Consider the following 25,048-nt stretch of genomic DNA (forward strand, 5'->3'; position numbering starts at 1 on the left):
ATCGAAGCGGTAGCCTGAGCATCTCTTGGGATAGAGTATTGCTGCCCAGTGGACAGCAGCGTGAAGTTCCGGGTACTCATCTATTGGGAGGCAAAGTTTGGATACTCAGAAAGGTAACGTACAAAGAGCATAACGGAAGGATAGAGATGGTGTGGGAGACAGGAACTCGGAGGACAAACTACAAGCGCATTATGACGTATGTACAGGTAAGCTATAGCTAGACGAGGAGCGGTACACTCAGAGAACGAACGACGATACGAAACCTCATCGCAAGCAAGCGGAACGAGATACGAAGAGCATGTCCGAAAATTACCTGCCGCTTGCCTCGAACCCATGGAAGCTAGCACGCTGAGTATTGGCTGTATAGGGATAGTTTGCGTATCCAGAACACTGTACAGACAGTACTCCCACCTGATCGAGACCTGTGTAGCCGTGACCGAGCTCGGCAAGACAAGTGTAGTCAGGCTCAATCCCGAAATGCTCCCGACCCGCCGGTTTCTGGATTGAGCCTGACCACACTTGTCTTGCAGAGCACAACCATGAACACACCGTCCTCGATCTCGGTGAGCTAGATTGCATAGGCGCGGAGCATTCATCGAGGAAGACGCCGAGGTCTGACCAATTTCATACACCTGCCGCAAGGTTTCATGAATCCGTAGCCCTACAGCCGGGTGCAATGAACATTACTCACGAGGTGCCCATCCCATTGCGTAGTACGCCTGGCGAGCTGCTTCCTCCTTCGCAAGCTGCTTACTAGGCCCAGTACCGATACCCTTCTCAATCCCGTTGACTGCGCGCAAATTGAGATGAGATGAGGAAAGCGTCAGTGACGATGTGCATACCGAGACATTGAACAGTCCACCGCCCAGCATGCGCAGGGCCCGTAAACTGCGCGGGGTATTGAACTTCCAGCCGACGTTGTTGAGCGGTCTGGTTGAAGAGAGGAAGAAATGCAGATTGGGGAGCAGCAGGTGCAAGAGGATTTGGCGGAAGGGGGGGAGCCGGCATGTGGGGTTGCGGAGGGGGCATGTGCATATGGGGAGGTGGAGAATACGGTGGGTACGGAGCGTGAGCGTTCGGAAGAGGTGCTTGAGGAAACGGCATCTGCTGGTCGGGTCTCAATCTCTTAGACGGCGGCTCTGAATACTGCCCTTGTTGAGCCGGCTGCGCCGCGCTGGGATCAACAAGGGCAGTTATCCAGTTGAGGACAGCCTGGAAACCTTCTCCAACAAGGACTGCTCCAACGTACGCGTCCATGAGATAGCGAGTCTCCTACAGCACGCTCAGCGTTGTGAGCCACAGATACGAATGATGCCACGTACTTCGGGGGTCCTGATGTTGGTATCTGGCGAATGCCGCACCTTTTCCCGCCACTTATACCCTTCCACCCATTTTTCCACCTGCTCAGGGAGTTTGCTTATTTCCAACTGTCACCCTCGAGGTCAGACGCCAACACAGGCTAACGGTTATAGGACGCGCACCTCGAGAGCTTCCGCCGTCAACATCGGCCGCTTGTTGAAGAATATTAGCGTATAAGCTGCTTCCAACGCTTTCCCTCCGATGGATGCAAGCCTCCTCCCGTCACCGTAAGGAGAGTCTGGGTTCAGCGGCATGCCAGTGAATTTGATTGAGCGATGAACGAATATTTCGAGCATCGCCTCGCCGTCGATTTGAGGAGCGGGAGCAAGCTCGGAAGCCATGGTAGACGCAGGGAGCGAGGGTGAACGAGAGCGCTTTAGAGATGGGAGAGGACTGTAAGACTTGGAAGTCGACGACTGGGGGGTAGGCGGACACGTGCCAGCAGAGTCTAGAGGGGTTATAAGCCTTCCGAATGTGCTGCGGCATTCAAGCATGTGGGAGTAAGAGCGTAGACCAACCTGAGTGAGTCGGAGTATGTTGCGGTGCTGCGGTAGACATTGACTTTTCGGCGGTAATGATGGAAGGTTCGGGCGGCGTTTTCGATGATCCGACCCTGAGGAGCTCCTTGAGGACGTCGAGCATAGAATGAAGGGTATCTGTAAGAGCGCGACACTCACAGCCCCGAACGAGGAGGGTACACTTCATTGCGGGCGTTCACCACGCTGAAGTAGAAATTTGACTTCCGTTACGCTCTGCTGAACGGCACCCGTCACAAACGGAGACGCATGGTCTTCCGACCGCAGTTCGCCAAACGCCTGGGCAGAAAGGGAGGACAATGGGTATACTTTCAGCCGCGTGTCTACTATCTCATTACATCTATACAAACACGTTGACTAGGACGCTCTACAATAGAGACCTGTCACAATGACTTGATTTGCCGTACATGAGAAGAAATTTGCAAGATATGCACTGTATTGCTTCGGCAAAAACCCCAGCATGCCTAAAGAGCATGCTTGCAGCAGTCATGACTCCGTCAGATCGATGACGGGACCAATAGAGCTGGGTTTCGCGGCGGACACGGCCAGCACGCGCCTCTGCTGTTTCGTCAGTATGCTCCTCAAAGCATCCACAACCGGCTCTTGCGAAGGGTCTGAAGCTAATCGCTGTATGGCGTCGTTGATTCTGAAGAACACATGCCCTGTTAGCATCTGGGAGAACCATCGCCATATCTAACCGCTAAATCTTACTTCAACGGCCCTTGAGCCACCACGGGGCAGTCCTTCACCAGATGATGCGGAACATGCCCGCACACGGCACAAGGTTGTCCACCAATCAGCTTGGCCTTCTTGGGTCGGGGAACATCACCGGCAGCGGCAAGTGATGTCAGTGCCTTAGACGAACTAGCAACAGCGTTTGCAGCGTTGTAAGCGCGAGGAACGGGCCTCGGCATCTGAGCTGCGGTAGCTGGGGACGCCGCGTTGGGAACTGTACCATTCAGCCGCGACGGTCCTGCAGCGAGCTGGATATGATTGGGCGTGTCATGTAGTATTGGCGGAGTGATTTGAGCTTGTAACGTAGGACGGGGAGCGTTGTCAAGTTTGGGCTTCTTGGGCGGATGCGGGACGGCTGGTTGAGGTGGTGTTTCTACGAGATGGAGCGGTTGCCCATATATCAAGTGAATTTTCCCAAGCCGATGAAGTGTCTCGTCGATCACTCGGATAGCGGCACGCTAGGCCAATTCAGATGATGAGTTTCAGATTAGCTGACAACCGCACGTACCCTCTCCTCAATGGTCTCATCCCCAGCATGTGACAGTAGGATCAATCTGTAAGTGGCGAGGTTCTCGGGGCTTTCGGTCATAGAGCATTGTCCGGGAGCATGGCGATTGCCGCACAACCCGCAGAACTCCTCCGGCAGCTCCGGGACCCTCTGGCGATTGTGAACAGGCGATAATGGATGATACAGACCATCGGAGTGTGTTGGTCGCGAGTGCCCATGCTTGGATGACGCTATCATACTGGGTGGTGGCGGCGAACCGAGGCCGGACACCGGTAGCATGCGGATGTCGTCCACATCCATGACAGCATCATCGGTCCCGTCTGAGTCTGAAGCTGCGTCCGATACCGGAGCATGGAAGTCAGAATCATCCGAGCCAGTCGACTTGCCCTTCGACTTCCTCCTCCTTTTGTCCTTGCCTTTGTCCTTCTCCTTGTTCTTGGTCGGGGTGTCACCTAGATTGATAGTTTGCTTTATTGGACATCAGTACGGTTGTTGGACACTGGACACTGCGGAGGGTACCTGGGGGAAAACGGCAGCGGCTTTACGGCGCACGCCGCGGCCGGTCTGCTCTTTCTCCTTCTCGGCAGCTGCTCGATGGGCAATGAGTTCCAGCGCCTTCGTCCACGCGTCCGCCTGCTCTGACTGCTCGGCTGCTTCTTCTGCCAGTTCCTCCATACCCTCCTTATCTGCTGACCAAACCTTGGCGAACGAGAACAACGATCCGGCGCCAGACTCCGATTCGACCTGGTCGCCTTCCTTCTCTGTCTTCTCGATCAGGTTATCAATGTCATGTTCGGAGTCTGTGTCGAACCAATAGGTAACTGCCTCAGCACACAGCGTAGGGAGGATCGTCTCACAATGGACTTCTCGAGCGACTGTTTCCTCCGTCTCCTCGAAGAGAGCCTTAGCACCGAACAGGAGGATTGATTGTACGTCTTCTCGAGAACCACTCTCATCATCCATTTTCTGGACGATGAGATGGTCAAGGATGAGCTTCTTTTTGCCAGTTTGCATAATACGCTCTAAGGGCAGTTAGCACCGTATCAGCTTTTCGGAGCTTACGACGCACCTTCCGCAGAGTCCTTGACCATTAGCTTGAACACAAGCACGGTCTTCGTTTGACCATATCGGTGCGCCCGAGCAATCGCCTGCAAACAGTAATCGAGTTATTCTTATGCCAAAAGTTTAGTGATGGAACAATTTACTTGGAGGTCCTGGAGATAGAAGCAAGTAGGGTCAGCCTGTAATTCGTACTTATCAACTCTCGATGTTAACGTACCTGATGGGGATTGAAGTCGGGGTCAAATATAATGACTGTGTCAGCGCTCCACAGGTTGATGCCGACGCCGCCTGCGCGAGTTGTCAGAAGGTAAATGAAGACGTCCGAGTCCTTTTTGTTGAACTCGTCCATCCCCTTCTGACGATCTGCCTGCTTCGTGTTGCCGTCCTGGGACACGTATATCAGTGTGTTGCACCTTTCTGTTCACCACCACCTACTTACAAGTCGGAGGTATGTGATACCTTCGCCCACCAAGAAGTCTTCGATGATATCAAGGGCGATTGCGAACTAGCAAAGGTAGCCCGTCAGAAAGGTAAGCTGACGGGCTACCTTATCAGTGCGGCGAAACGTACCTGGCTGAAAAGTAGGACTCGGTGACCGCGAGCTCGAAGCTTGGGCAGCATCGTCTTCAGAAGACGCAACTTTGCGCTGGCTCCGATGAGACGCTCATGTGTTTCCGTCGGAGACAATCCTTTCGGCTCAATATTTGGGGACACGAGGTAAGGATGTTGAACGCATCTGTAAACGAGGATCAATCGTGAGGCTTCGTCCATATTCCTGTATAGCATACTTTCGGAGCTGCATCAGCATGTTGTTCATGTTGGTCTTGGTGACATTGCCCTTCGAAGATGAGGCGTTGGGTTCCGTAAGACTGCGTAAAATATCGAGGTTTTGGCCTACAAGACATTCAGCTGGAATATAACGCGATGTCAACAGGGAAGAGACATACTCAAAATGGAACGATAGATCTCCTTCTGCAGCGGCGCCATGCTGACTGGGACAATGACTTCGTTCTTACATAGCACAAATGTCAGGTACTATCCAAGCATGGCCGACAGGCTACCCTACCTTCGGCGGGAGCTGCAGAACTTCAGACTTGATGCGGCGGAGGAAATACGGTTTCAATCGCGTGTGCAAGTCCGCGACCAGCTCATCTGTAAGTTCTTCGTATTGCTTCGAGAGAGCTTCCAGGTCGGCCCACTCGTCAGGATCGAGGAAGTTCATGAGATTGAACAGCTCCCGAATGTTGTTGTTCAGTGGCGTCTGGCAAAAAACTGAGTATCTACACCTTGTGTCATTGAGAAGTGCAATGACTTACGCCGGTCATAATGATGCGGTGCTTGCTCTTCAGCTCTTTTAAGCGCTTGAAGATGAGGCTCGCATCGCTCTTCACTGTGTGGAGGATGATCAGTAGCCGATACAGTAAGCTGAATGATGAGACTCACGCCGTTGACCTTCGTCCACCACCAGCATCTCCCAGCTCGGGGTGCTCTTGAAAACTGGCCCAAATTCCTTTGTATTTGTGATCGTCTCATATGTCGTGACCAAGACGTGGTATTTCGCGCCAGTGGTACCCGACGTGGGACGAGAATGAAAGAGCTCATACTTCTTGATGATCTCGCGTGCCTTGGCGTCGCCATAGAACGGAACAACACGCAACTTCGGGGCCCAGCGTTCAAACTCGCGCACCCAATTCGTAATTGTCGAATTCGGGACTACAACCAGGGCTGGGAAGCACTTGAATGCAGAGACGATGTACCCAATGAACGTAACGATCTGGACCGTCTTGCCCTTCATACGATGTACCGGTCAGTATAGGCACGCTGATATACCGAGAATACATTCTCGTACCAGACCCATCTCGTCAGCAAGGATGCAATGCTGGAGAGTGTTCCAGTTGTGGCACAACCAGTTCACGCCCTCGACTTGGAACGGCATGAGCTTGAGCTGAGCGCTTTGGCCAAGTTTTGGCTGGTTGTCGACCGTGAACTTGTGCTTCACCAGCCACCTCGCACCATCCCTCGCAACATCGTTCTTACCACGGGTTGACACAATCACGGAACGCGCAGCGATGAAACGCTCGAGCGCCTTAACAAAGGCAGCGTAGCTAGCGTCGTCGCTGCGAGGCGGAGAGTCCCAAGATGCTGTCAAAATCCTATCAGTAACAAAGGTCGTTATGGCTGATCGTACTAACCATCGTCGTAGCCGAGATCATCCCACTTGATGAACGCCCATGCGACCTGGGAAGCGTGCTTCTCGCTGAGCTTCTCCCGAGTAAGAGACTCAAACTCCTCGAGCGTTACAATCGCGTCATCGGAAGGCTCTTCGCCCTGGTCGTACGCCGCAGCTCGCATCTTCGTAATACTGGCATCCTCATTGTCATCCGCTTCTTCGTCCGAGGCAACCGCCCTTGACTTGCGGGTCCCCTTTTTGACAGCTCTGGGCTTCCACAATTTGATCTCGAGGATGCGGTCGACGGTCTTCCACGCAGGAGGTATCCGCTTCTCGGCATCAGGAAGGGCAATGAGCGGGGAGGCTCCCACCTTTTCCTTACCTCCGAGACCTTCGGGATCGTCACTCCCAATGTCGAAGTCCGCGGGTTCGCCCTCGCCGGCCGCGGAGGCCTGTTGCTCGGAGGTAGGTTCGGGGAGGAGAGGAACTTTGGCCCCACCCAGGAGAAAGTTCTTCAATTTTGAAGGGGCGACGGCGAGAAGCCATCCATGCGGAACCCATTCCACGCGGCGATAGCTCCTGTCGACCCACTTGATGAGATACTCACGAGGGAGCACGGACTTGTAGTTGGGCGGCTCATCAGGCTTGCGAGGAGGCTCGACTGCGTTCTCGGGATAAGGTCGCCAAGCAAGGATGTGTTCGACCGAGTAGACGTATGAGAAGCAGTCCGCACACCTCCAACCGGTCGATTCCTGATAATAACTGGCTAGTTGAGCGGGAGTGGTGTCGTCGGGATCGTATCCATCAGGGACAGGTAAATGAGCATAATGAGCGAGGCGCTTGCAAGTAAGGCACCGAAAGAGGAGTTCTTTCGGAGAAGCCTCGTCCGCATCCGGTTCGTTCTGTAGATCGGGCTGGATGGATGCGCGAGCAGAAGTAGAAATAGAGACGTCGCCGGAGGGAGCCGCAGCAAGGTCAGGCGGTGCAGTAGAATGGACAGTCCTAGCGAATGCGTCAGGCTTGAGTGCGACCTCCTTGCAGCCCATACATATACCGCCTTTCATACAGGAACCGCAGATGAACTCAGTAGTCTGATAGATGTCTAATCCAAGGCGCCTCCCAGGTTCGGGCAAAGTAGAGTGAGCCTCGAGCCACTCGGCTTTGTCGCGTTCTTGAGCAGCACGCAAGATCTCGTCGCGCTGTGTCTTGGCCAAGCAGCCCCAGTGGGCAGCAACAGGGCATTTCAGGCTGTTCTATGTCAGTACGACATGACCACTGGGAGAAGTTCGTTCACCCACCAACGAACCCAACCACCGAGGTTGGCTAGTCTAGTCTCCTCGTCTTCCGAATCTTCGTCTTTCGCTTTCCGCTTGCGACCTTTCTTCCTCGCCTGTTCGTGGGTGGGTGCCGTTTGGCACTTCTCACAAACCGCTCTATGGGCGATCAACGGAGCAATGTCTTCGTTCTCCTCTTCATCGAGCTCGAGGTCGGCGACAACGCGGAAGTGACCGTATGCCGGCCGTGAGGCTTTGCCACGGACAGCCTTCTTCTTCTCAGCCTTCGGACGGACGGACGAATCGGAATCCGCAGGTGTATTGTCTTCGAAGTCCTCGTCATCCAGGTTGGAGCGCAGAGTCTTGCGAGCTCGAGTCGATTTTCTGGTAGGTGCCCGAACTTCTTGTATGTCGCTGTCGGAGTCAGAGTCGTGGATCATGATTGCCCGCGTGGCTGTTCGAGTCTTCTGGCGGTTGAACGGAAGTGTGGTCCCGAGCTTCTTGTTCGCAGTGGCGGCTGCGGTTCGCGTGCTGCGTCGTGCGGCCGGCAGAGAGTCATCGTCAGAATATTCTTCCGAATCCGCATCTTTGGCCAGCTCGTCCGAACTGTAGGCGTCCGGAGAATGATTGGCACGTGCGGTTCTGGACTTGAGGCCAGGAATTTTGACCGTAGGTATGACTCGACGACAGCTCGGATGAACGTCTGAGGACGACGGGTCAAAGGAGGGCAGAGTGCCCGTTGCATAAGATTCTCCTGCGGACCACTGAGTATGCTTCGCAGGCTTACACAGTGAGACACTAACTGTATTCCTGTACAAGGTCCGGGAAGCGGTGCTCGAAAGAACGCGCAGGTACCTGGCAATGCATGGTTTCAGCACGGCAATCGACACTGAACATCAGCGCAGAGTGAAGACGCAAGTGGTTGGCTCGAGACCGACAAATCTCGAACAACATTCGTCCGATCTCCTTCACGCCCTGAAGTCAGCACACAGTACAGTATGGCGGCCACTCACGCTGTATATAACGCCGTCAGTATACCGGACATAGAAGCCCAATGTTCCCCCGAGCTTCGACTCCCCAACGATGCGTTCAGCTCCCTCTTGGCTAAACTCTTCGTCGGACTGGATGTCGCGCTCAGCCACCGAACGGTAGCTGGCTTTCTGAGAGCTAGAAAGCGAAGGGATTGAGACAGAGCAAGCCATGTCAAAGCGCTGCTGTCGCGTGAGCGATGCCGAGCCGTCAGAATCTTCAGCAGCGGACATGGAAGAGTCGGCCGGTACTGGGGCGTCGGAGGATGGCTCGCGAGCGACTGAGCGCACGGGAGAGAAGAGCATTCTGGCGTCGAAATGGTCGGATGATGGTTCCGACATTGCTGTTTGGGGTGGCGAGAAGGAGGGTGGTAGGAAAGGAGGGAAAGAACGCGCCTCGACGCGTCGGACACGGTGTGGTCCCAGCAACGCACAGCGCAGGGCTATGGCCAAGGTGTATTACGGCACGTGGAGCAGGCGCACTCGCATGTGGCCGCGAGTTGCCATCGAAGGCAATGACTACCATACCAGGTAACCTTGTAGCAACAATCATAGCCGGAGGGAGTTCCTTACTTGCGCTTTACCCCCATCCTTTCCTCCCACTGCTGCATGTCTCGAATACCTGCATACCCTTCTGAACCTGCCAGGCGCACTCGCTCTCCCAGTGTCAGCGAAAATGGTACTATCACCAGGCCACTGCAGATCAACCGCCCGCCGCGTCCCACAACACCAAGCGGCAGTTCCGTGCCTGCCGCCGCCGGTTCGCCTCGCGGTCCTACCAGGCCTACCCGATCCGGCTTGAGAAGCAGGCAAGTCTCCGAAGTCTCCGCAACCGACCGCTCGTCAATGGAATCGCGTGTGACCCGAGACTCGAGAGACGCGTACGACGGACGACCATCTGGCCTACCTGACGGCCCACAGCCCTCGAGATCGCGGAATATCGCAATGAACGGCTATGATCAGCCCAATGGACTTCCGAGAACCTCTGCATCTTCTCAACCCAAAGAGCTGTCGCCTACGGGTCTCGCTGCCATAGCGGCGTTCCAGAGTATCGCGGGGAGGAGGAGGGGTATGTCAACCGACGACATGATGGACGCGGAGTATGAGGAGCAGAAGCGGAGGGAGATTGAAATGCAAAAGGCTCGTCAGAGGAGGATCAAGGAGAAGGTTCCTGGCCGGCGGGCCACAGGGAAGGCGAAGGCAGGCGATATTGACGGTAAGTGCCTCTAAGTCCTTCAGCGATGATGCAACCCGTGGATAGGCGCATAAGCAATGTATGACGAGGCTTGATGCTTAATATTGACTGCAGCGGTCCTCGATGAGATCAAGGATGAGTGGGCAGTTGTCACCGATCCCGATGTAAGTTGCAGAAGGTAGTTCTCCAATATATCATCAGATTGACTGGAGTAGTTCAACCCAGTCGACCTCGCATTGCAACTGCTGGACGAAACGTCACTTGGGAAAGACATGGATTCGTTCCGGAGAACGAAGGATATGCTCTCGCGAGCTATGAAGGGCTCCGTGGACCGTGCGTAACTCAGCCAAACTCCAGCATATCTCGTGATAGAATTTCTGTCGACTGCAGAACATTATCAGGCGTTCAATGCTGCCCTACCTCACCATGCATCTCTGCTCAATCATCTCGATGCCACACAAGTACAAATCAAGGACGCTCGCAATGCGCTGCAGGAAGCAAAGGAGACGTTGGGCAGCAAACGCGCGGACCTTGTGCAATTGTGGACAAGAAACCAAACCGTCGAAGAGATGATGCGCATTCTGGATCAAATGTCCGTCATCTATTTGCTCAGGATGCCTTGGTATCACTGCTGACGTCTGCGTAGCGAACACCTGAAGTTGGTTCCCGATGCTCTCGAGAGTCTCATCCTCGAGAAGCGTCTCTTACAAGCAGCGGCCCTCTTAATCCGTAGTTTGAAGCTGATCAACAAGCCCGATATGCGGGAGATAGGTGCAATTTCGGACTTACGAAGCTATCTGGTTGGCCAAGAAACGGTATGGAGATGCAGGTCTTCGAGTTCAATGTTGTTCCCATCTCACCTTGCTTTTGCCTCAGACATTACGGGAGATCCTCGTTGACGAACTCCACAGTCACCTGTACCTTAAGTCGTTCTGGTGCGAGTCACGATGGACCGTGTACACACCTAACCAAAACGGATGTATGTCGAGCGTACACTGTTTTGACACACGTTGTTAACTGTTTGACAGTCTCCAGCTCAGAGGATCAAGACGATGGTGCTTACGCCCAGTCAACAAGACCACTATCAACATCGTCCCCCATCTCACCAACTACGTCGAAACGATCATCGCGGTTGGCTAGATTTCTTGATGATCTTGCGCTGCGTCCCAATGATCCGCCCTTTGATGTCAATGACACGGGATACCGGAAAAGCTTGTCGGGCGGCCTTTCAGGGCTTGGTCCGACGTCCTCTGGTGCACTGTTTGGTTCAGCATCGTCGTCGAATGCTCAGCCGCGCAATCCCGAAGCAGATTCCTTCGCGTACATCGAGACGCTCTTGGAATCTCTCGCCATCTTGGGCAAGCTTGGCACCGGATTGGACATCGTTGCCCAGAAATTACCTGGAGAGATTTTCTCTCTAGTCGAAGCGACAGTGGAAGAGGTATCCGAACGAGCCGAGTATGGTCGTCGAGGCTCGGTCATTGCAATGGTCGACTCCGCCAATGCGACGGCAACACGATCCCCTGACCTTTCCTTCCTGTCGGCTCCGGCTATTACATCCAACGCTATGGGCATCGCCGGTGTCGCCATTGCTACTGCGCTACAGGGATCGCCTATGCATGCGCGTCGCGCTGTCATGGATGCTACAGCATTGCGACTGACGGCATTGGAGTCCTCGACGAAGATCTTGGATCAGGAGATACTGAAAGATTTCTTCTGGACATTGTACTCTAAGCTCATCGCTGTCAGCGAAGGTCTGCGTGTGGTCTACGAGATTGCAAACCGTATCGGTTCTGTATGTTTTCCGCGCCACATATTTTACACGGGGGAAACGTTCCTGACCATTGATGTTGCTGTCGTGTAGCGGAGGGACTACAAGGACTCATCTGGAACCAAGCCCGGAGCATTGTTTCCCCTGGAGGAAGTCTGGGCACCCATACAGGCGGAGGTGAGTCGTTTACGTATCAAGTCTGTACATCTGCTTACAATGTAATATAGGTTAGGACTCTCCTCAGCGATTACATTACCGACGAGGAGCAAGGCGCGGTATCCGGTCGCAATCCAATCTCGTCCATCAACGAGATTCTTCGGGACGGTCGCTACAATCGCGACAAAGGAAAGGTACATGGATTGGTCGTGTCGTATGTGAAGCATACTCACCTTCGATTTCTAGCCTATCTTCCGTTTCGCGGACACAGATGCGAAGTCCGCAACGAAGACTTTGCGTCGACACGAGGACGAGCTCACTCGTGTTCTCAAGGATACGGTTCCAGGCCTTGTACAGGGTTCAGAGAATGCCGTGCAAGCAACGCTAGCAGCCGTTGGTACCGATGACCGTTTGATGGGCACCGGCCAACACCATCGACTATTGATGCATCCCAATGCGTTCCACGTCAGCGTTCTCTTCCAGCCTACACTTGCTTTCCTTGACCGCATAACGGACGTCCTTCCCACCGGCGTGGAGGCAGCAAGAGCTTCTAGCGCAGTATTAGACGAGTTTGTTCTAAGAGTATATCTGCCTCAACTCGAGGACAAGGTATCAGCTCTGTTCCATCAAACAGTCACTAGTAGGTGATCGATGTCGCACAATCTCATACAACACTCATCGTCTTGTTTAGGCCCAGACGCCTTCGAACCTGATCCCGCCTCGTTGGCTTTATCCTCGAAACCTCTTGTGAAGGTAAGTTGAGATATAGAAGGTCCGGCCATTAGACGTTGACCCCGGCGAACATTCGTCTTTAGGCAAGCGTGCAGCTCATGGCTCTCATCAACTCTCTATGCGCAATGCTGCGAACAACACCATTCCATCGCGAGAACTATTCTCGGCTCATCCTCACCGTCATTGGCAAATTTTACCAGAGATGCAGCGATAGATTTTCAGATCTTGTCGCCGTCAAAAGCGAAACGCCTTCAGCTGACGATGAGGGGCGTATTGCGCTCGCCGCGCAGTGGGCCCAGAAGGTTGAGCTGGGCCCTTGTCTTACAGAACTTCTGAAACTTCTCGCTGGAGACCCGACGGCCGCACAAAAGACCCAGCTATGCAGGCAAGAAACCCACCTGGAGAATAGTTTGCTCGGCGAAGGTGCAGTCAGCAAGAATGACCTCATTGTGTCCATTCGGAACGTATCCGCCCTCGCGAGTCTATACCATAGCGTCGTACGTATACCTTGACATCGTCGTCGTCGCATCAACCAACCTCTACCCTGCCAGACCTGGTTCGCCGCTCAGCTGAATGCCCTCAAAGCTGCACCAAACAATGTTCCGTCGACGTCGCCACAACAGCTCGAGCCCCCGAGCGCTCTATCACCATCCACGCCTTATCTTCCTACTATCACCCCCGTGAGTGCGGATGAACCATTGACCCTTCCATTGTCATCTGCTATGAATATGTGCGTATTCGAGCATGTGCGATTGCTATCTGTTCTAACTGTGCTATGCAGGCGTTTCCAAGCACTACAAATGACATATGTGCAGTTGGCGGAGCTCATCATCGATACCATTCGCATCGACATCAGATGTCGTGTCATTCATCACCTCGATCTCGCGCTCAGACACGTATGTTATCCCAGAGCACGCCTTTCAGTCACCGTCCTGAAGACTTGATGTTTCCAGGGCATCTACCGTATCGAACGAGAAGCGGGCGAGCCTGACCCACACATCGTTGACTTGAACACCGAGCTGGGCAATTGCGACGCATGTTTGACTGCGACATTGCCTGATGTTGAGCGAAAGTGAGGCATCGTATGATCTGCTGGCTTATGTTGTTCAATGGAATTATCTAGGTTTGCGTTCGAGGGCATGGGGCACCTCATGCAGCATCTTCTCGTCTCAAATGCTCGCTATATTCATTCTGTAAACGTGTACGGCATCAAGAAGATGAACAGGAACATGCTCGCGCTGCAGCAGAACATCAAGACCATCACGGATGATAGCGATAGCACTCAGTTTGAGCGGGCGAAGCGATACTACTCGCTGTTCTTGCTTTCACCACCGGTACGTCAGCCTTTATCGGCCATGTCCAGGACCACACTGATCCATGGACTATCAGGAATTGCTCGAGACAGTGCGGCAAAAGCAAGAGTTCACCTTCGACGAGTACAAAGCAATCCTAGACCTCCAATGTGGCGTGCAACCCAGCGCTGCAGGTGGTGCGGCGCAGGCGGCAGATCGCAACTACAACATGTATCTTATTGAATTGCACGGACTGGAGCTCGAGAACTCCGCAGACGGGAGTTGATGATATTGGGGCCGTAAGGCTGGCAGCGGTGATGCTTTGGGAGCTATCGTTTGTTACAAGTATTTATGCAACTTCTCCCCTTCTCCTCACACTGTTGGATACCACATGTACACGTGAACTAATACCTCAACCTCGCTTGCTCGCTCCATTGCCTTTCTTCATCTGCTCCGCGCGCCGTATCCATGTGACGTCCGCCTCATCCGCGATGGACTGGATAGGCCCTAAGTGTGTACTCGCCTTAGGCGAGAGCGTAACCTGGTAGCGACCGGGCTTGCCGGGGACGCCTGGCGTGACGTCTTCCTTGTCCGATCGAGATTGAGTTTTCTCGACCCGTGAAGGCAGCGTGTAGGTGAGGACAGGTATCTGGGCTAGTGTTTCCTGAAATCGACGCCGCAAGAACCTGCGGGGCAGGTACGATTGAATCGTCGGACGAGGGCCTTGTCTCGTATCATCTCCGTCGCCTTCTACGGAGGGCTCCTCGAGGCGGACTAGTGCCGGAGGAGAAGCAAGCCCTTCGAGCTCCTCGAAAACTCCGGCACCCTGAAGTCCTATGCCTCGAACCCCCGCATGTATCAGGGTTGCCTCGTCTGTGTGGACAGTTATCCTGCCGTTCGTCATACCTTGCTTGAAGGCAATCTGTAAGGGAAACATTGTCTTGTCCAACTGGTGCTTGAAGTACTTCCAACGAGCGTTGACCTCTCTACGCCTACTGAACGGACCAAGAGCACGCGACTCAGGTGACTCCGGGTCCAGCCGCGCGGCAGGGATGGAAGGTGGTAGGATGATAAATTCAGGCTTGATCGCCTTCTTACGGGAAATGTCAGAGGAGACGAGCGCCTTCAACTCTGAGGACCAGACAGGCGGTCGAGATGACTTGTCGGAACGTATAATTGGGGCAGGAGGCTCGACTCCGGGCTCAGTGCGGAGAGGCTACGGCATATTCTAGATTAACAAGATTGAATTATGGAGATAAAGATATGGCTGACCTGCAAAAGCTCCCACTTTAGAGGACCTCTCCTACCGTAGGCAGTCTGCATGACATGCTGAAATGCATTGATGTGTCCATAGTTCGCCCGTCGCAATCTCCGTAAGTCCTACTTGCTATCAATAGCTGTCTAGCACCGGGGTCATGAGATCCTTACTGCTTGTACGCGCTTGACCCTACTGAACTGGACGCTTTCAAGTTTGGCATCGAAGATGCCGCGGACATCGTCACCAACCTTCAGCCGGAAGAACTGCCTACACGGACGGCAGTGAGCTGTGGACGACACGTATTACTCCGGCACTCTTACCGAAGATAATCAGTTGGGAGCCTTCTGATCTCCCGTAGGGCAGACCTGTAGAGAGAGTATAACGCCTTCACGTCGCCATGCATGTGATCCTCCGAGTGCTCGAGGGCTGAGCTTCTTGCCGTCGTGACTAGACAACGTTTTATGGCGCCTATGGTTAAACGTCGGCGAAATCGGTCCTCGAGCGTCCAATCCTACGTTCTTGCACACGCCCAATTTGGATGGGCCAGTGACCTGACACGTTTGGTCCAAAGAACCAACTTTCTTCTGGAGCACAACTAGGTGTTGTCTTCAAGCCTCATCTCGACTAACATGGAGTATCCTAGTCTGCTCAACAGTCCCATAGCATCCCTCGGGATGGTGGAGCGCAAATTCCGCCAAAGGGCTTCTCGCGCACGAGGACACTCGCTCGGTGATCTCGTTCTGGCACCCTCTTCGGCCATCTATATCTGTTCCGTAGAGCTAGCTCACGGGCATCCCAGCAACCCTGGCGAAGTCAATCTCCTCCCACGAGGTCTCGGAGAAATTTCTTCGCGCAAGCATGGTTCTTCTACTGCACTTACCGTGGATTTTCCGAACTGCGGTTTCTGTGAACGGTAGCAAGAGCATTTGTATATAAATCCGCGACCATTTGGCGTGATGCTTGCAGCTCGCCTCGCCAAGACACTGACACGAAGTACACAGCAGCTCTTCTCGCGGCGGCATCCGTGGTCTACGCCCAGCAGCAAGCCGGGGTAGGTGTCTATGGAGTTCTTCCCTCGACATTGTCATGGTGACTTCACGACGCTCTCTAGGAATGGCAGCAGTGTGGAGGCATCGACTGGAGTATGTATACCTCTCCGGCTGCCCTCCATCACAGTACTGATGTTACTTCAGCCGGCGCGACCACTTGCGTCTCCGGAACAGTGTGCACCGAGTACAACGATTGTGCGTATACGTTGCATCAGGAGAAGAAATGCATCTTGAACAATCTATGTAGACTACTCCCAGTGCGTCCCGGGCGCCGCATCTCCGCCTAGCAGCCTTCCACGCCTCGGTGGTGTGAACACTGCCGGCTATGATTTCAGCGTGGTGAGTCTGTCGCACCGCGCGGTTCTCGGATGTCACTGATATTGCCCCACACGTGCCCCAGGCAACTGATGGCAGCTTCAACGGAACCGGCGTTTCCCCTCCCGCAGCGCAGTACACTCATTTCACTGGTGAGGGTGCCAACCTCTTCCGTATTCGTAAGTCCTATCAACTGGATCGCCGGCCCAGCTCAGCTGAACGAACATCATTGTAGCGTTCGGTAAGAACCGCATACTATAATCTTCTCGGCCACCACGGTAATAGTTGCACCTTACTAGCGTGGCAGCTCATGACCCCCACGCTCGGCGGCCCCATCAACGAGACGTGGTTCAGCAACTTCTACGACAAGACCGTCCAGGCTGCTCTTGCTTCCAGCCCCAACAGCTATGTTATCGTTGACTTGGTATCACACATCAGACTTGCGTTAGTAAACCTTATCTAACTGCTGATGTGATTCAGCACAACTACGCTCGCTGGAATGGCGAGATCATCGCTCAGGGTGGTCCCACCAACGATCAATTCGCTTCGATTTGGACCCAGCTCGCTCAGAAATATGGTACTAACGAGCGCATCATCTTGTCAGTCGTCTGTTACAAACTTGTTTGCACGTTGTCCTCACGCATAGCAATAGCGGTATCATGAACGAGCCTCACGACATCCCTGACGTGGCCACCTGGGTCGACTCAGTTCAATACGTGGTGAACGCCGTCCGTGGTGCTGGTTCTCAGAACTTCCTCCTCCTTCCTGGCTCTAGTTGGGCCTCCGCTCAGGCCTTCCCCACTGAGGCCGGACCTCTCCTTGTCAAGGTCACCGACCCTTTGGGAGGCACCAGCAAGCTGATCTTCGATGGTACGGATCTCGAGCACTTTTCCGCGACGTCTGCTGAGCCTAGAATACAGTACACAAGTACCTGGACAGCGACAACAGTGGAACGCACCCTGATTGCACCACCGTAGGGATTTCGCATCATCTATCCTATCATCCTTGCTGACAATCTGCTCTAGGACAACGTCGACGTCCTCACTACCCTCGTTAGCTTCCTCCAGTCCAACGGTAATCGCCAGGCAATCCTCTCCGAGACCGGAGGAGGCAACACGGCTAGCTGCGAGTCTCTGTAAGCGCTGTGGATCCTCGTCATATGCACAATATACACGTCTAACTACGCAACACAGCCTCGGCAAGGAGCTCGCATTCGTCAAAAGCAGCTTCCCCACACTCGCGGGTTTCTCTGTGTGGGCTGCAGGTGCATTCGACACCACCTACGTTTTGACCGTGACACCCTTCGCCAATGGCACGGATCAGCCTCTCTGGACTACTGCCAGTAAGTATCTAATTGACTCATGAAGGACTATCTATTCATCACAGTCATACAGTCCAGCCCAACCTTCCTTGAGAGCTGTTCGGAGGCGACGATTGAGAGCCGCTTTGACCTGTAGAAAAGTCTAGGAATGTTGTTATCATCTCACTTGAATGTAAACGGAAATTATTACGTCTCAATTTCACGCTTGTTGATTTCGAAGACTGTTCAAGTGAAGGTAACTGAGACTCCCCGATGCTCAACGACTGCACATGCCTAATGTGGCTCTGCACCCGGGCTGATGGGCACTGTGACTCAATCTGCCTGACTGATCGCAGATCTGACCTTGCGAGCGCTTGCGAGCTTGTGCTGAGCTGAGCTTGACGTCCACTTCCCAATACGCCTTTGCTGGATAGTACGATTTTTCCATGGTGCGAATGCTTGTGCTCAATTTTCTCGAATGTGGCTGAGATCTTATGATATCCGCAGCCACCAAAGGGTCGCAATCCGAATCCGAGTGGACTGGGTCGCGCAATCATCAATAGGAAGGCGAAGGATGCACGGATCGCTCATGAGACCGGGATTGTGAGTAGCATTTCTTACAAGTCTCATTCGATTTTCCTTAGACAAATGTTGTTGTAGTATACCACGGACCCCGAATCCACTCGCCTACAGTCTATCACCCAGGAACGGGATTTGGATGAGTTCTTGAACACGGCGACTCTCGCAGGAGTGGACTTCACAGCCGGTAAGTCGCAACTATACTTCTTCCTTCCGAAAATTATATAGGTCGTGTCTATTTAGAACGACGCAATGTCAAGGTCATCGCGGCAGCCGCCAATGCACAACAAAATCCATACCTTTTGTCGGAGGAAGAAGAAAGGACCACTCTCCGCAAGCAAAGCGAGAACAAACAGCGTCTACGCGTACCGCGACGACCCCCATGGACGAAGAGCATGACGACGGCTCAGCTAGATAGGCAAGAGAAGGATGCGTTCTTGGAATGGAGAAGAGGTCTTGCAGAGTACGTTTCATCCCTTGCACCTCACGCGGTCCCCTAAGCGGCTGTTGAGCATCTCCCCGACAGTTTACAAGACAGAGACAACTTCCTGCTCACGCCGTTTGAACGCAACATCGAGGTTTGGCGGCAACTTTGGCGTGTACTCGAACGATCGCATCTAGTCGTTCAGATCGTTGATGCGCGGAATCCTTTACGCTTCCGGTGCGAGGACTTGGAGGCGTATGTTCAGGACGTGGAAGGAGCGGAAGGAGAGGCGGGGACAGGTACAGGGAAGCGGAGAAGTCTGCTTCTCATCAACAAGGCAGACCTCTTAACCGCTCAGCAGAGGTACGTGATCGTCGTATGAGCGAGGCGTGCTCTGACAGTCGTGTGTACTAATAGGAAACTATGGGCGGACTACTTCGACTCGCAGAACGTGAAGTACGCCTTCTTCTCTGCCGCGAACGCCGCCGCGATTCAAGAAGCGAGGCGGGATGCAGCCGCGGCGAATAGACCACAGCATGTGCTTGAGGCGCAGGCAGACGCTGAGACCAGAAGTGGTGAGCAGGCTCCTGGAGCGGAGTTTACTCCCGCGGTGGACGCTGCCGATGCAGACGATGAAAGCGAAAGTCCCGCTGAAGATTCAGATGAGGAGACATCTTCGGACGATGACACCCAGTCTGAAGAGGGCGGTGCGTTTCTTCCTATCGAGGAGGAACCAGAGGCATCGGATCCGCGAACAAAAGTGCTGTCTGTGCTGGAGTTGGAGGAGCTGTTCCTTCGGACTGCCCCGGATCTGTCAAGTATGCGGATTAACTAGAGATCGTGCGGCGTTCGCTGACCCAGAGCTGCAGCATTCACCGACTCCTCGGGTCAACACCCGACGAAGCTTGTCGTCGGTCTCGTTGGGTATCCCAACGTCGGCAAGTCAAGTACTATCAACGCGCTCATTGGCGAGAAGAAGGTCAGCGTGTCCTCGACCCCGGGAAAGACAAAGCACTTCCAGACGATACACCTGTCCCCGACGCTAGTTCTCTGTGATTGTCCTGGTCTCGTCTTTCCCCAGTTCGCCACCACCAAAGCCGACCTAGTGTGCGACGGCGTTCTACCCATCGATCAGATGAGGGAGTACACCGGACCCACGACGTTGGTGGTGAGACGTATCCCAAAGGAGGTGTTGGAAGCGACTTATGGTTTGTCCATTCGGACAAGGAGTATCGAGGAGGGTGGTGATGGAAGGATCAGCGGCCCTGACCTACTTGTCGCATATGCGAGTGAGTGTCTGCTTGACCGAGCTGCTTCAGTGTATCCGTTAAAGGAATGCTTCTTCCTCTCAGTTGCCCGAGGTTTCACTCGATCAGGACAGGGCAATCCCGACGAAGCTCGCGCAGCACGGTATATCCTGAAGGATTACGTTAACGCGAAGCTCCTGTTTTGCTATCCACCGCCTGGTGTCCCCGAAGATGAGTTCAACGAACAGACACGTCAACTCGCCTTACGTCGCGCAATGGGAAAGAAGCGTGCGCCTACGACACGGGTTACGATAAAGGCGGATACTTTCGTCGCACCCGCCGCTCCCGATGACTCCGCGCCCGCAACAAATTCCTCCAACAAGAGCAGGAAGCTCGATCAAGAGTTCTTTGCCAATGGGACGCTCTCGTCACGTCCACATATGCAAGGCGCAAGAGGGCAGGGACAAGAATTTTCGAGGTCGAAATTGTATCCGCACCAGAACATGGTCGCAGATGACGGCACCCCATTGACTGGACGGAGGGCGCGGATAGCTGCGGTTCTTGCTGCCGGCGGCGACGTTGCACCAGGCAAGAAGCACCATAGGAAGATGAAGCGGGTCAAGCAGAGGAGCGGGAAAGGTTACGACGACTGAGTGTGTTCGTCCCTGTTGTGTATCGACTGACCTACTGTAGCCCTAGACTCTCCAGCCCGTGTTGCATGTACTGTGTTTGTCTACTTGTTTCATCATTGCAACTGTTTTGCTCGGTGAGCCGAAGAAGTGCCACGTGATCGCGAATATGGACGTAGAAGCCTGCCATCCGCCTTCAGTTCTCTTCCTTGCTCTCTTCCACTCCTTCCTCATCCTCTACGTCTTCACCTGCGGGACAGAAAGCTGCTGCACATCGTTCTGGCCAAACATGCCCCCTTCTCGTACCATCCTGAGCACGACAGACCGCTCGCCTGCCTATGAATATCACGAGGAATCGGACCCCCATCCTTCAGTGACTATATGCGCCAAGTTCGTTACCACAACCCGCACAGGTCGTAAGGATGGTATGTGGAACCAGCATCCAGTCAATGTATGCATATACTTACTAATATGTTTGCAGTACTCCTACTCAGCGTCAACAAACCTCTCAGTATCGGAAGAAGTCCGGGCTGGTAAATTCACATCGACTACGTTGCCCCCGCTTAGCTTAAAGAACTGTCAGCACATACGTTGTTCCAGATGCTGTGGTGTCCGGCCTTCACTGCAAGCTATATGCGTAAGTCGCGGAGGCTGCGATCTTCCCCGACTCTGAATAACCGTGGCACAGTGTGCGTTCGAGTCACGGAGGCATCATCATATCTTGTCAGGTACGAGCGCATGCGTGGCAGGTTTTCTCAATACCATTGCGATTGATCATGATTGCCTTTAGGACCATTCCACGAACGGTCTCATTTTGAATGGCCACAGGGTCCGGAAGACGTCCATCTTGCTCATGGATGGAGATCTCCTCGAAATTCCGTCGTCTCAAAGTAATGTGCCTTACTTGTCGTGTCGATATTTGAGCTCATCTTTTCATAGAATTCGAATGCATCGTTTTGCACAAGGAACCGGAAAAAAAGGTTAACGTCTTCGACCCTACCCCACCAGCACTGCCAACACTGAAGACGAAGGTATGTATGTCGATCGATTCGTCTAGGTGTGTGCCACATATATCTTCTCGCAGAAAATCGATCGCTATCTGGTCATGTCACACTGTCTGGGAAGCGGTAGCTTCGCTGAAGTTCATCTGGCTATGGATACCTCCGCGTTCAAACAAGTCGCTTGCAAGTGTATCAAACGCAAGAGTTCTGACAAGATCGAGAAAATAAGGAAGGAGGTAGACATTCTCCTCAACCTGAGCCATGTACGTCACTTCTACCTTAATGATTCATGATTATTGACACCCCCCGGTAGCCTAATATCAATACTGTTCGGGCGGCAACGAACGATGACAATTTCCTGTATGTCACTACACTCTTCTGACTGCAGAGGCCCGGTCGTGACCGCATATAGTTACATTTTCCTCGAGCTCTGCACCGGTGGAGACCTCTTCTCGTACATCGTCAGTCATCCCGACTCGCAGCTATGTCAGGCCGAAGCCAAATACATCATGTACCAACTTCTCAAGGGGCTCAAATATCTCCATGACAGGCTCATATCTCATAGAGGTGCGATACTCTTGGCCTACGCGTCAGATACCCCTCACCTTACAATACTACTTGCAGACCTGAAGGTGGGCTTCCACAGCGTTGCCACCAGCCCAATCTGACCAATCAATCGTAGCCTGAGAATATTCTCCTCTATGCACCTGGACCATATCCGCGGATTCAGATAGCCGACTTCGGCCTCGCACGCCCAAAGGCATATCAAGAAACGTTTAACGTCTGTGGCACGGTCTCCTATCTCCCCCCTGAAGGGATCCTCGCCCTGGATCACAAACACCTGAGCTATGTCGGCATGCCATCCGACTGTTGGAGCTCCGGCATCATCATGTATATCATGCTTGCGTACGTTTCCTGTTTTCTTGCATTGAGGTGCTGCGGCGACGAAGTGATCACGGTATGGCAGAGGTTGTCATCCCTTCGATTACGGCAAGGTCGACGGGGAATCTGAGATGTACTCATACATGCCCGAGTCCGAAGGCGAGGATTACGACGATTCCCAGTGTTCGCAGACGTCGATCCAGGCAGACCAGCTGGTCAAGCGACGTATTGTTCACGGCGAGGTTGAGTTTCCTTCCCCGGTATGGGACAAAATGCCGCGAGGTACGTTGATTGTGCGCTCGATTTCCGAGTGAAGATGACTGAACTTGCCTTACAATAGCCCGGGATCTCTGTAGTGACTTGCTCGTCTACGATCCTATGGATCGCGCTACTGCCCAAACAGCTCTTAGACACGAGTGGCTGACCGCGGAGTTGCTGGACCTAGAGCTCGCGTATCGATCTCGGATTGGCTCTGTGTAAACTCTAGCGACAGGCGACTCGTTACAGGCATCGTCGGCGGCTAGTGACTGTGGCACTCTCGCGTCGGCTATACTGGTCTCAGTTTGTAACTACACACTTCAAGTGCTCCAACAAAGTGACCATACGGGTGATGATGTATCACATTCTCTCACCGTAGCTACATCGATACAGATTTCTGAACTTCATGTAAATTATACAGCAATTGGCACTTCATCCGCTTCCATCCCACATGTCTCTTCATGCCTTCAGGAAGTTGGCGTGGACTATCGCCTATGTCAGCAGCATACCCAGGGTGTGCTACAATTGAAATACCTACAGTGAACATGGTCTGCTCCGAAGGTCGACATCTGCCCCACATATAACGGTAAGTTCCCACATGCCACGGAAAGAGGATAACATGGCTCACAAAGTAGTAGCTGTGGTCATAGCCGTCCTGCGATCGTACACGGACTTGCACCTCGTCATAGCCGGCGTCGCGCGCAGCCTTCAAGAAGTTCTCCGGGAGCAGCTGGCCGCTCTTATAAAAGTTGTCCGCGGTGCCCTGCAATGCGAGTGGCACGTCAACCGACCGTGCCTTCTCCCTCCAACGGCACGTCCCCAGAACTCACGTAGTCGACGAGGATGTGCACCGGCGCCTTGTTGAGCTTCTTGATGAGCTCCGTCGCGTCGTACTTGTCCTTGGCCTCCTCAATGCCGCCCTGCAGGTACCCGTTGAACGCCTTCTGGCCCCACGGGCAGTTGATCGGGTTCGCGATGGGCGCGAACGCGGAGACGGAGCGGTACTGCTTGACGCCACTCAGGATGGAGTTGAGATAGAGCGTCAGCGCCCCGTGGCCGCCCATCGAGTGCCCGAAGATGGACTGGCGGCTGAAGTCCTGGTAACATATCCCGGAACAGTATCAGCGCAGAAGGAGATACATAAGCGCGGTGTGCAGATGGCACTAGTGGCGATAGGAAGAGAAGGACGTACAAGCGGGAGCGCGGCGGCCTCGAGGACCTGGGGGAGCTCGATCGTTACGTGCGTGAGCATGTTGTAGTGCTTCGACCACTTGGGGTGCGTCGCGTTCACGTAGAAGCCCGCGCCTTCCGGGGCATGTTTCAGTAAGCACGATAGAGGGGCTCGGCAGCAGCAGCAGCAGCAGCAGCAGCAGCAGCAGCAGCAGTAGCAGTAAATACGCACCGACACCGAAGTCCCAGCTGTCCGTCTCGCCCTCAATCCCCGCGCCGCGCGGAGAAGTGTCCGGGAAGAGGATCGCGATGCCCTCTTTCGCCGCGGCGCCGAAGAAGTTGCCCTTCTGCGCCCTGTGTATGGAGTTGCATGGGGGTACGGACAGGGAAGCCGTCAGCGAATCTCCGCCTCGCCTGGATGCACTCGCAGCACTCACGCGTTGTCTTCCGTGCATGTCAGGCCGGAGAGGTAGGTCAACAGGGGCACCTTGTTCGCCTCGCTCGCGTTCGCCGGAACGAAGAGGTTGAACTGCGCGTTGAGCCCGCCCAGTGCGGCAGACTACGGAGCGTCGCGAGTGGAGGAATTGCCGCACGAGAGAAGAGAACGCGGTAGCCGGCGTCGTGATCAGCGCCCTCCAGCCTCGTATACACATATAGACGACGTCATCGGCTCTCTATCGCACCTTGAACCTGTACTTGACAAGCTGGCCGTCGAAGACCTTGTTCGTTGAGAGCTGCTCGAGAGCCATTTGTTCGCACCAGCACAGAGAGAATTCGCGACGGGTACGTGGTAGTAAGCAAAGAGTGGAGCAGGATATGGACGGGACGATCGATTGCACAAAGCACGCACATTCAGCTGGACGCGCCGGGTTCGCGAACTGTCCCACCGCCGATTGACGACAGCGCTCGTCGCGCGCCGCCCCGGACCCTCTCGAATTCTGCACTCCGTCCCTCGCGCGGGTCGCCTCTGCCTGGTCCCATGAACATGGCCATGGGACGCACTTCTGTCCAGCTTGCTCATCTTTCTCATCCTGCCGCCTTCTCTCGGGAGCGTACGGTAGCGTCGGCACTCCGAGGCTCCTGAAATCGCGAGGCGCACGTTCGCTTGCGCAGGCCGT

General features: G+C 54.0%; 8 protein-coding genes across 8 annotated transcripts; 4 read left to right on the forward strand and 4 right to left on the reverse strand.

The window, feature by feature from the left end:
* Nucleotides 1-683: 683 nt before the first annotated feature.
* DICSQDRAFT_47065 (uncharacterized protein) lies at nt 684-1,700 on the reverse strand (the record flags this gene model as incomplete). Its single annotated transcript, XM_007359812.1, has 4 exons — nt 684-790; nt 843-1,272; nt 1,323-1,427; nt 1,482-1,700. The coding sequence occupies 4 exons, from the start codon at nt 1,698-1,700 to the stop codon at nt 684-686; spliced, it is 861 nt and encodes a 286-aa protein (XP_007359874.1).
* A 489-nt stretch (nt 1,701-2,189) lies between these two features.
* DICSQDRAFT_158547 (uncharacterized protein) lies at nt 2,190-8,084 on the reverse strand (the record flags this gene model as incomplete). Its single annotated transcript, XM_007360311.1, has 18 exons — nt 2,190-2,541; nt 2,607-3,088; nt 3,139-3,606; nt 3,658-3,938; nt 3,996-4,160; nt 4,208-4,286; nt 4,344-4,352; nt 4,418-4,585; nt 4,640-4,705; nt 4,771-4,936; nt 4,989-5,094; nt 5,148-5,211; nt 5,267-5,461; nt 5,517-5,590; nt 5,644-5,989; nt 6,050-6,342; nt 6,393-7,623; nt 7,677-8,084. The coding sequence occupies 18 exons, from the start codon at nt 8,082-8,084 to the stop codon at nt 2,382-2,384; spliced, it is 4,761 nt and encodes a 1,586-aa protein (XP_007360373.1). The 3' UTR covers nt 2,190-2,381.
* A 1,533-nt stretch (nt 8,085-9,617) lies between these two features.
* On the forward strand, nt 9,618-14,104 carry DICSQDRAFT_164738 (uncharacterized protein; the record flags this gene model as incomplete). Its single annotated transcript, XM_007360312.1, has 17 exons — nt 9,618-9,888; nt 9,982-10,031; nt 10,083-10,200; nt 10,258-10,459; nt 10,514-10,682; nt 10,744-10,846; nt 10,896-11,662; nt 11,732-11,815; nt 11,866-11,988; nt 12,041-12,434; nt 12,486-12,547; nt 12,610-13,023; nt 13,078-13,206; nt 13,342-13,422; nt 13,480-13,598; nt 13,650-13,860; nt 13,916-14,104. 17 exons carry the CDS (start codon nt 9,618-9,620, stop codon nt 14,102-14,104), a joined length of 3,486 nt encoding a protein of 1,161 aa, XP_007360374.1.
* Nucleotides 14,105-14,230: 126 nt separating this feature from the next.
* Nucleotides 14,231-15,479, reverse strand: DICSQDRAFT_142466 (uncharacterized protein; the record flags this gene model as incomplete). The annotated part of the gene is made up of 4 exons (XM_007360313.1): nt 14,231-15,034; nt 15,091-15,198; nt 15,247-15,343; nt 15,397-15,479. The coding sequence occupies 4 exons, from the start codon at nt 15,477-15,479 to the stop codon at nt 14,231-14,233; spliced, it is 1,092 nt and encodes a 363-aa protein (XP_007360375.1).
* Nucleotides 15,480-16,187: 708 nt separating this feature from the next.
* On the forward strand, nt 16,188-17,805 carry DICSQDRAFT_45920 (endoglucanase; the record flags this gene model as incomplete). The annotated part of the gene is made up of 10 exons (XM_007359739.1): nt 16,188-16,218; nt 16,270-16,320; nt 16,373-16,464; nt 16,526-16,623; nt 16,726-16,864; nt 16,921-17,039; nt 17,093-17,310; nt 17,361-17,413; nt 17,466-17,575; nt 17,634-17,805. Coding segments are annotated over 10 exons (1,083 nt in total), but the record flags the coding sequence as incomplete, so codon positions are not given.
* A 368-nt stretch (nt 17,806-18,173) lies between these two features.
* On the forward strand, nt 18,174-20,730 carry DICSQDRAFT_76071 (P-loop containing nucleoside triphosphate hydrolase protein). The gene is made up of 8 exons (XM_007360314.1): nt 18,174-18,189; nt 18,248-18,343; nt 18,401-18,506; nt 18,563-18,782; nt 18,846-19,106; nt 19,161-19,561; nt 19,613-20,032; nt 20,096-20,730. Exons 1-8 carry the CDS (start codon nt 18,187-18,189, stop codon nt 20,641-20,643), a joined length of 2,055 nt encoding a protein of 684 aa, XP_007360376.1. The 5' UTR covers nt 18,174-18,186; the 3' UTR covers nt 20,644-20,730.
* Nucleotides 20,731-20,908: 178 nt separating this feature from the next.
* DICSQDRAFT_164741 (kinase-like protein) lies at nt 20,909-22,982 on the forward strand (the record flags this gene model as incomplete). The annotated part of the gene is made up of 13 exons (XM_007360315.1): nt 20,909-21,044; nt 21,101-21,152; nt 21,203-21,256; nt 21,308-21,347; nt 21,410-21,509; nt 21,559-21,650; nt 21,704-21,883; nt 21,934-21,980; nt 22,033-22,187; nt 22,245-22,252; nt 22,303-22,511; nt 22,588-22,784; nt 22,843-22,982. 13 exons carry the CDS (start codon nt 20,909-20,911, stop codon nt 22,980-22,982), a joined length of 1,410 nt encoding a protein of 469 aa, XP_007360377.1.
* Nucleotides 22,983-23,219: 237 nt separating this feature from the next.
* DICSQDRAFT_142470 (carbohydrate esterase family 1 protein) lies at nt 23,220-24,679 on the reverse strand (the record flags this gene model as incomplete). The annotated part of the gene is made up of 8 exons (XM_007360316.1): nt 23,220-23,245; nt 23,299-23,329; nt 23,389-23,523; nt 23,591-23,857; nt 23,953-24,065; nt 24,163-24,284; nt 24,368-24,489; nt 24,614-24,679. 8 exons carry the CDS (start codon nt 24,677-24,679, stop codon nt 23,220-23,222), a joined length of 882 nt encoding a protein of 293 aa, XP_007360378.1.
* Between the last annotated feature and the right edge of the window lie 369 nt (nt 24,680-25,048).

This window comes from Dichomitus squalens, assembly GCF_000275845.1.
Source record: "Dichomitus squalens LYAD-421 SS1 unplaced genomic scaffold DICSQscaffold_1, whole genome shotgun sequence".
Taxonomy (NCBI): Eukaryota; Fungi; Basidiomycota; class Agaricomycetes; order Polyporales; family Polyporaceae; genus Dichomitus; species Dichomitus squalens.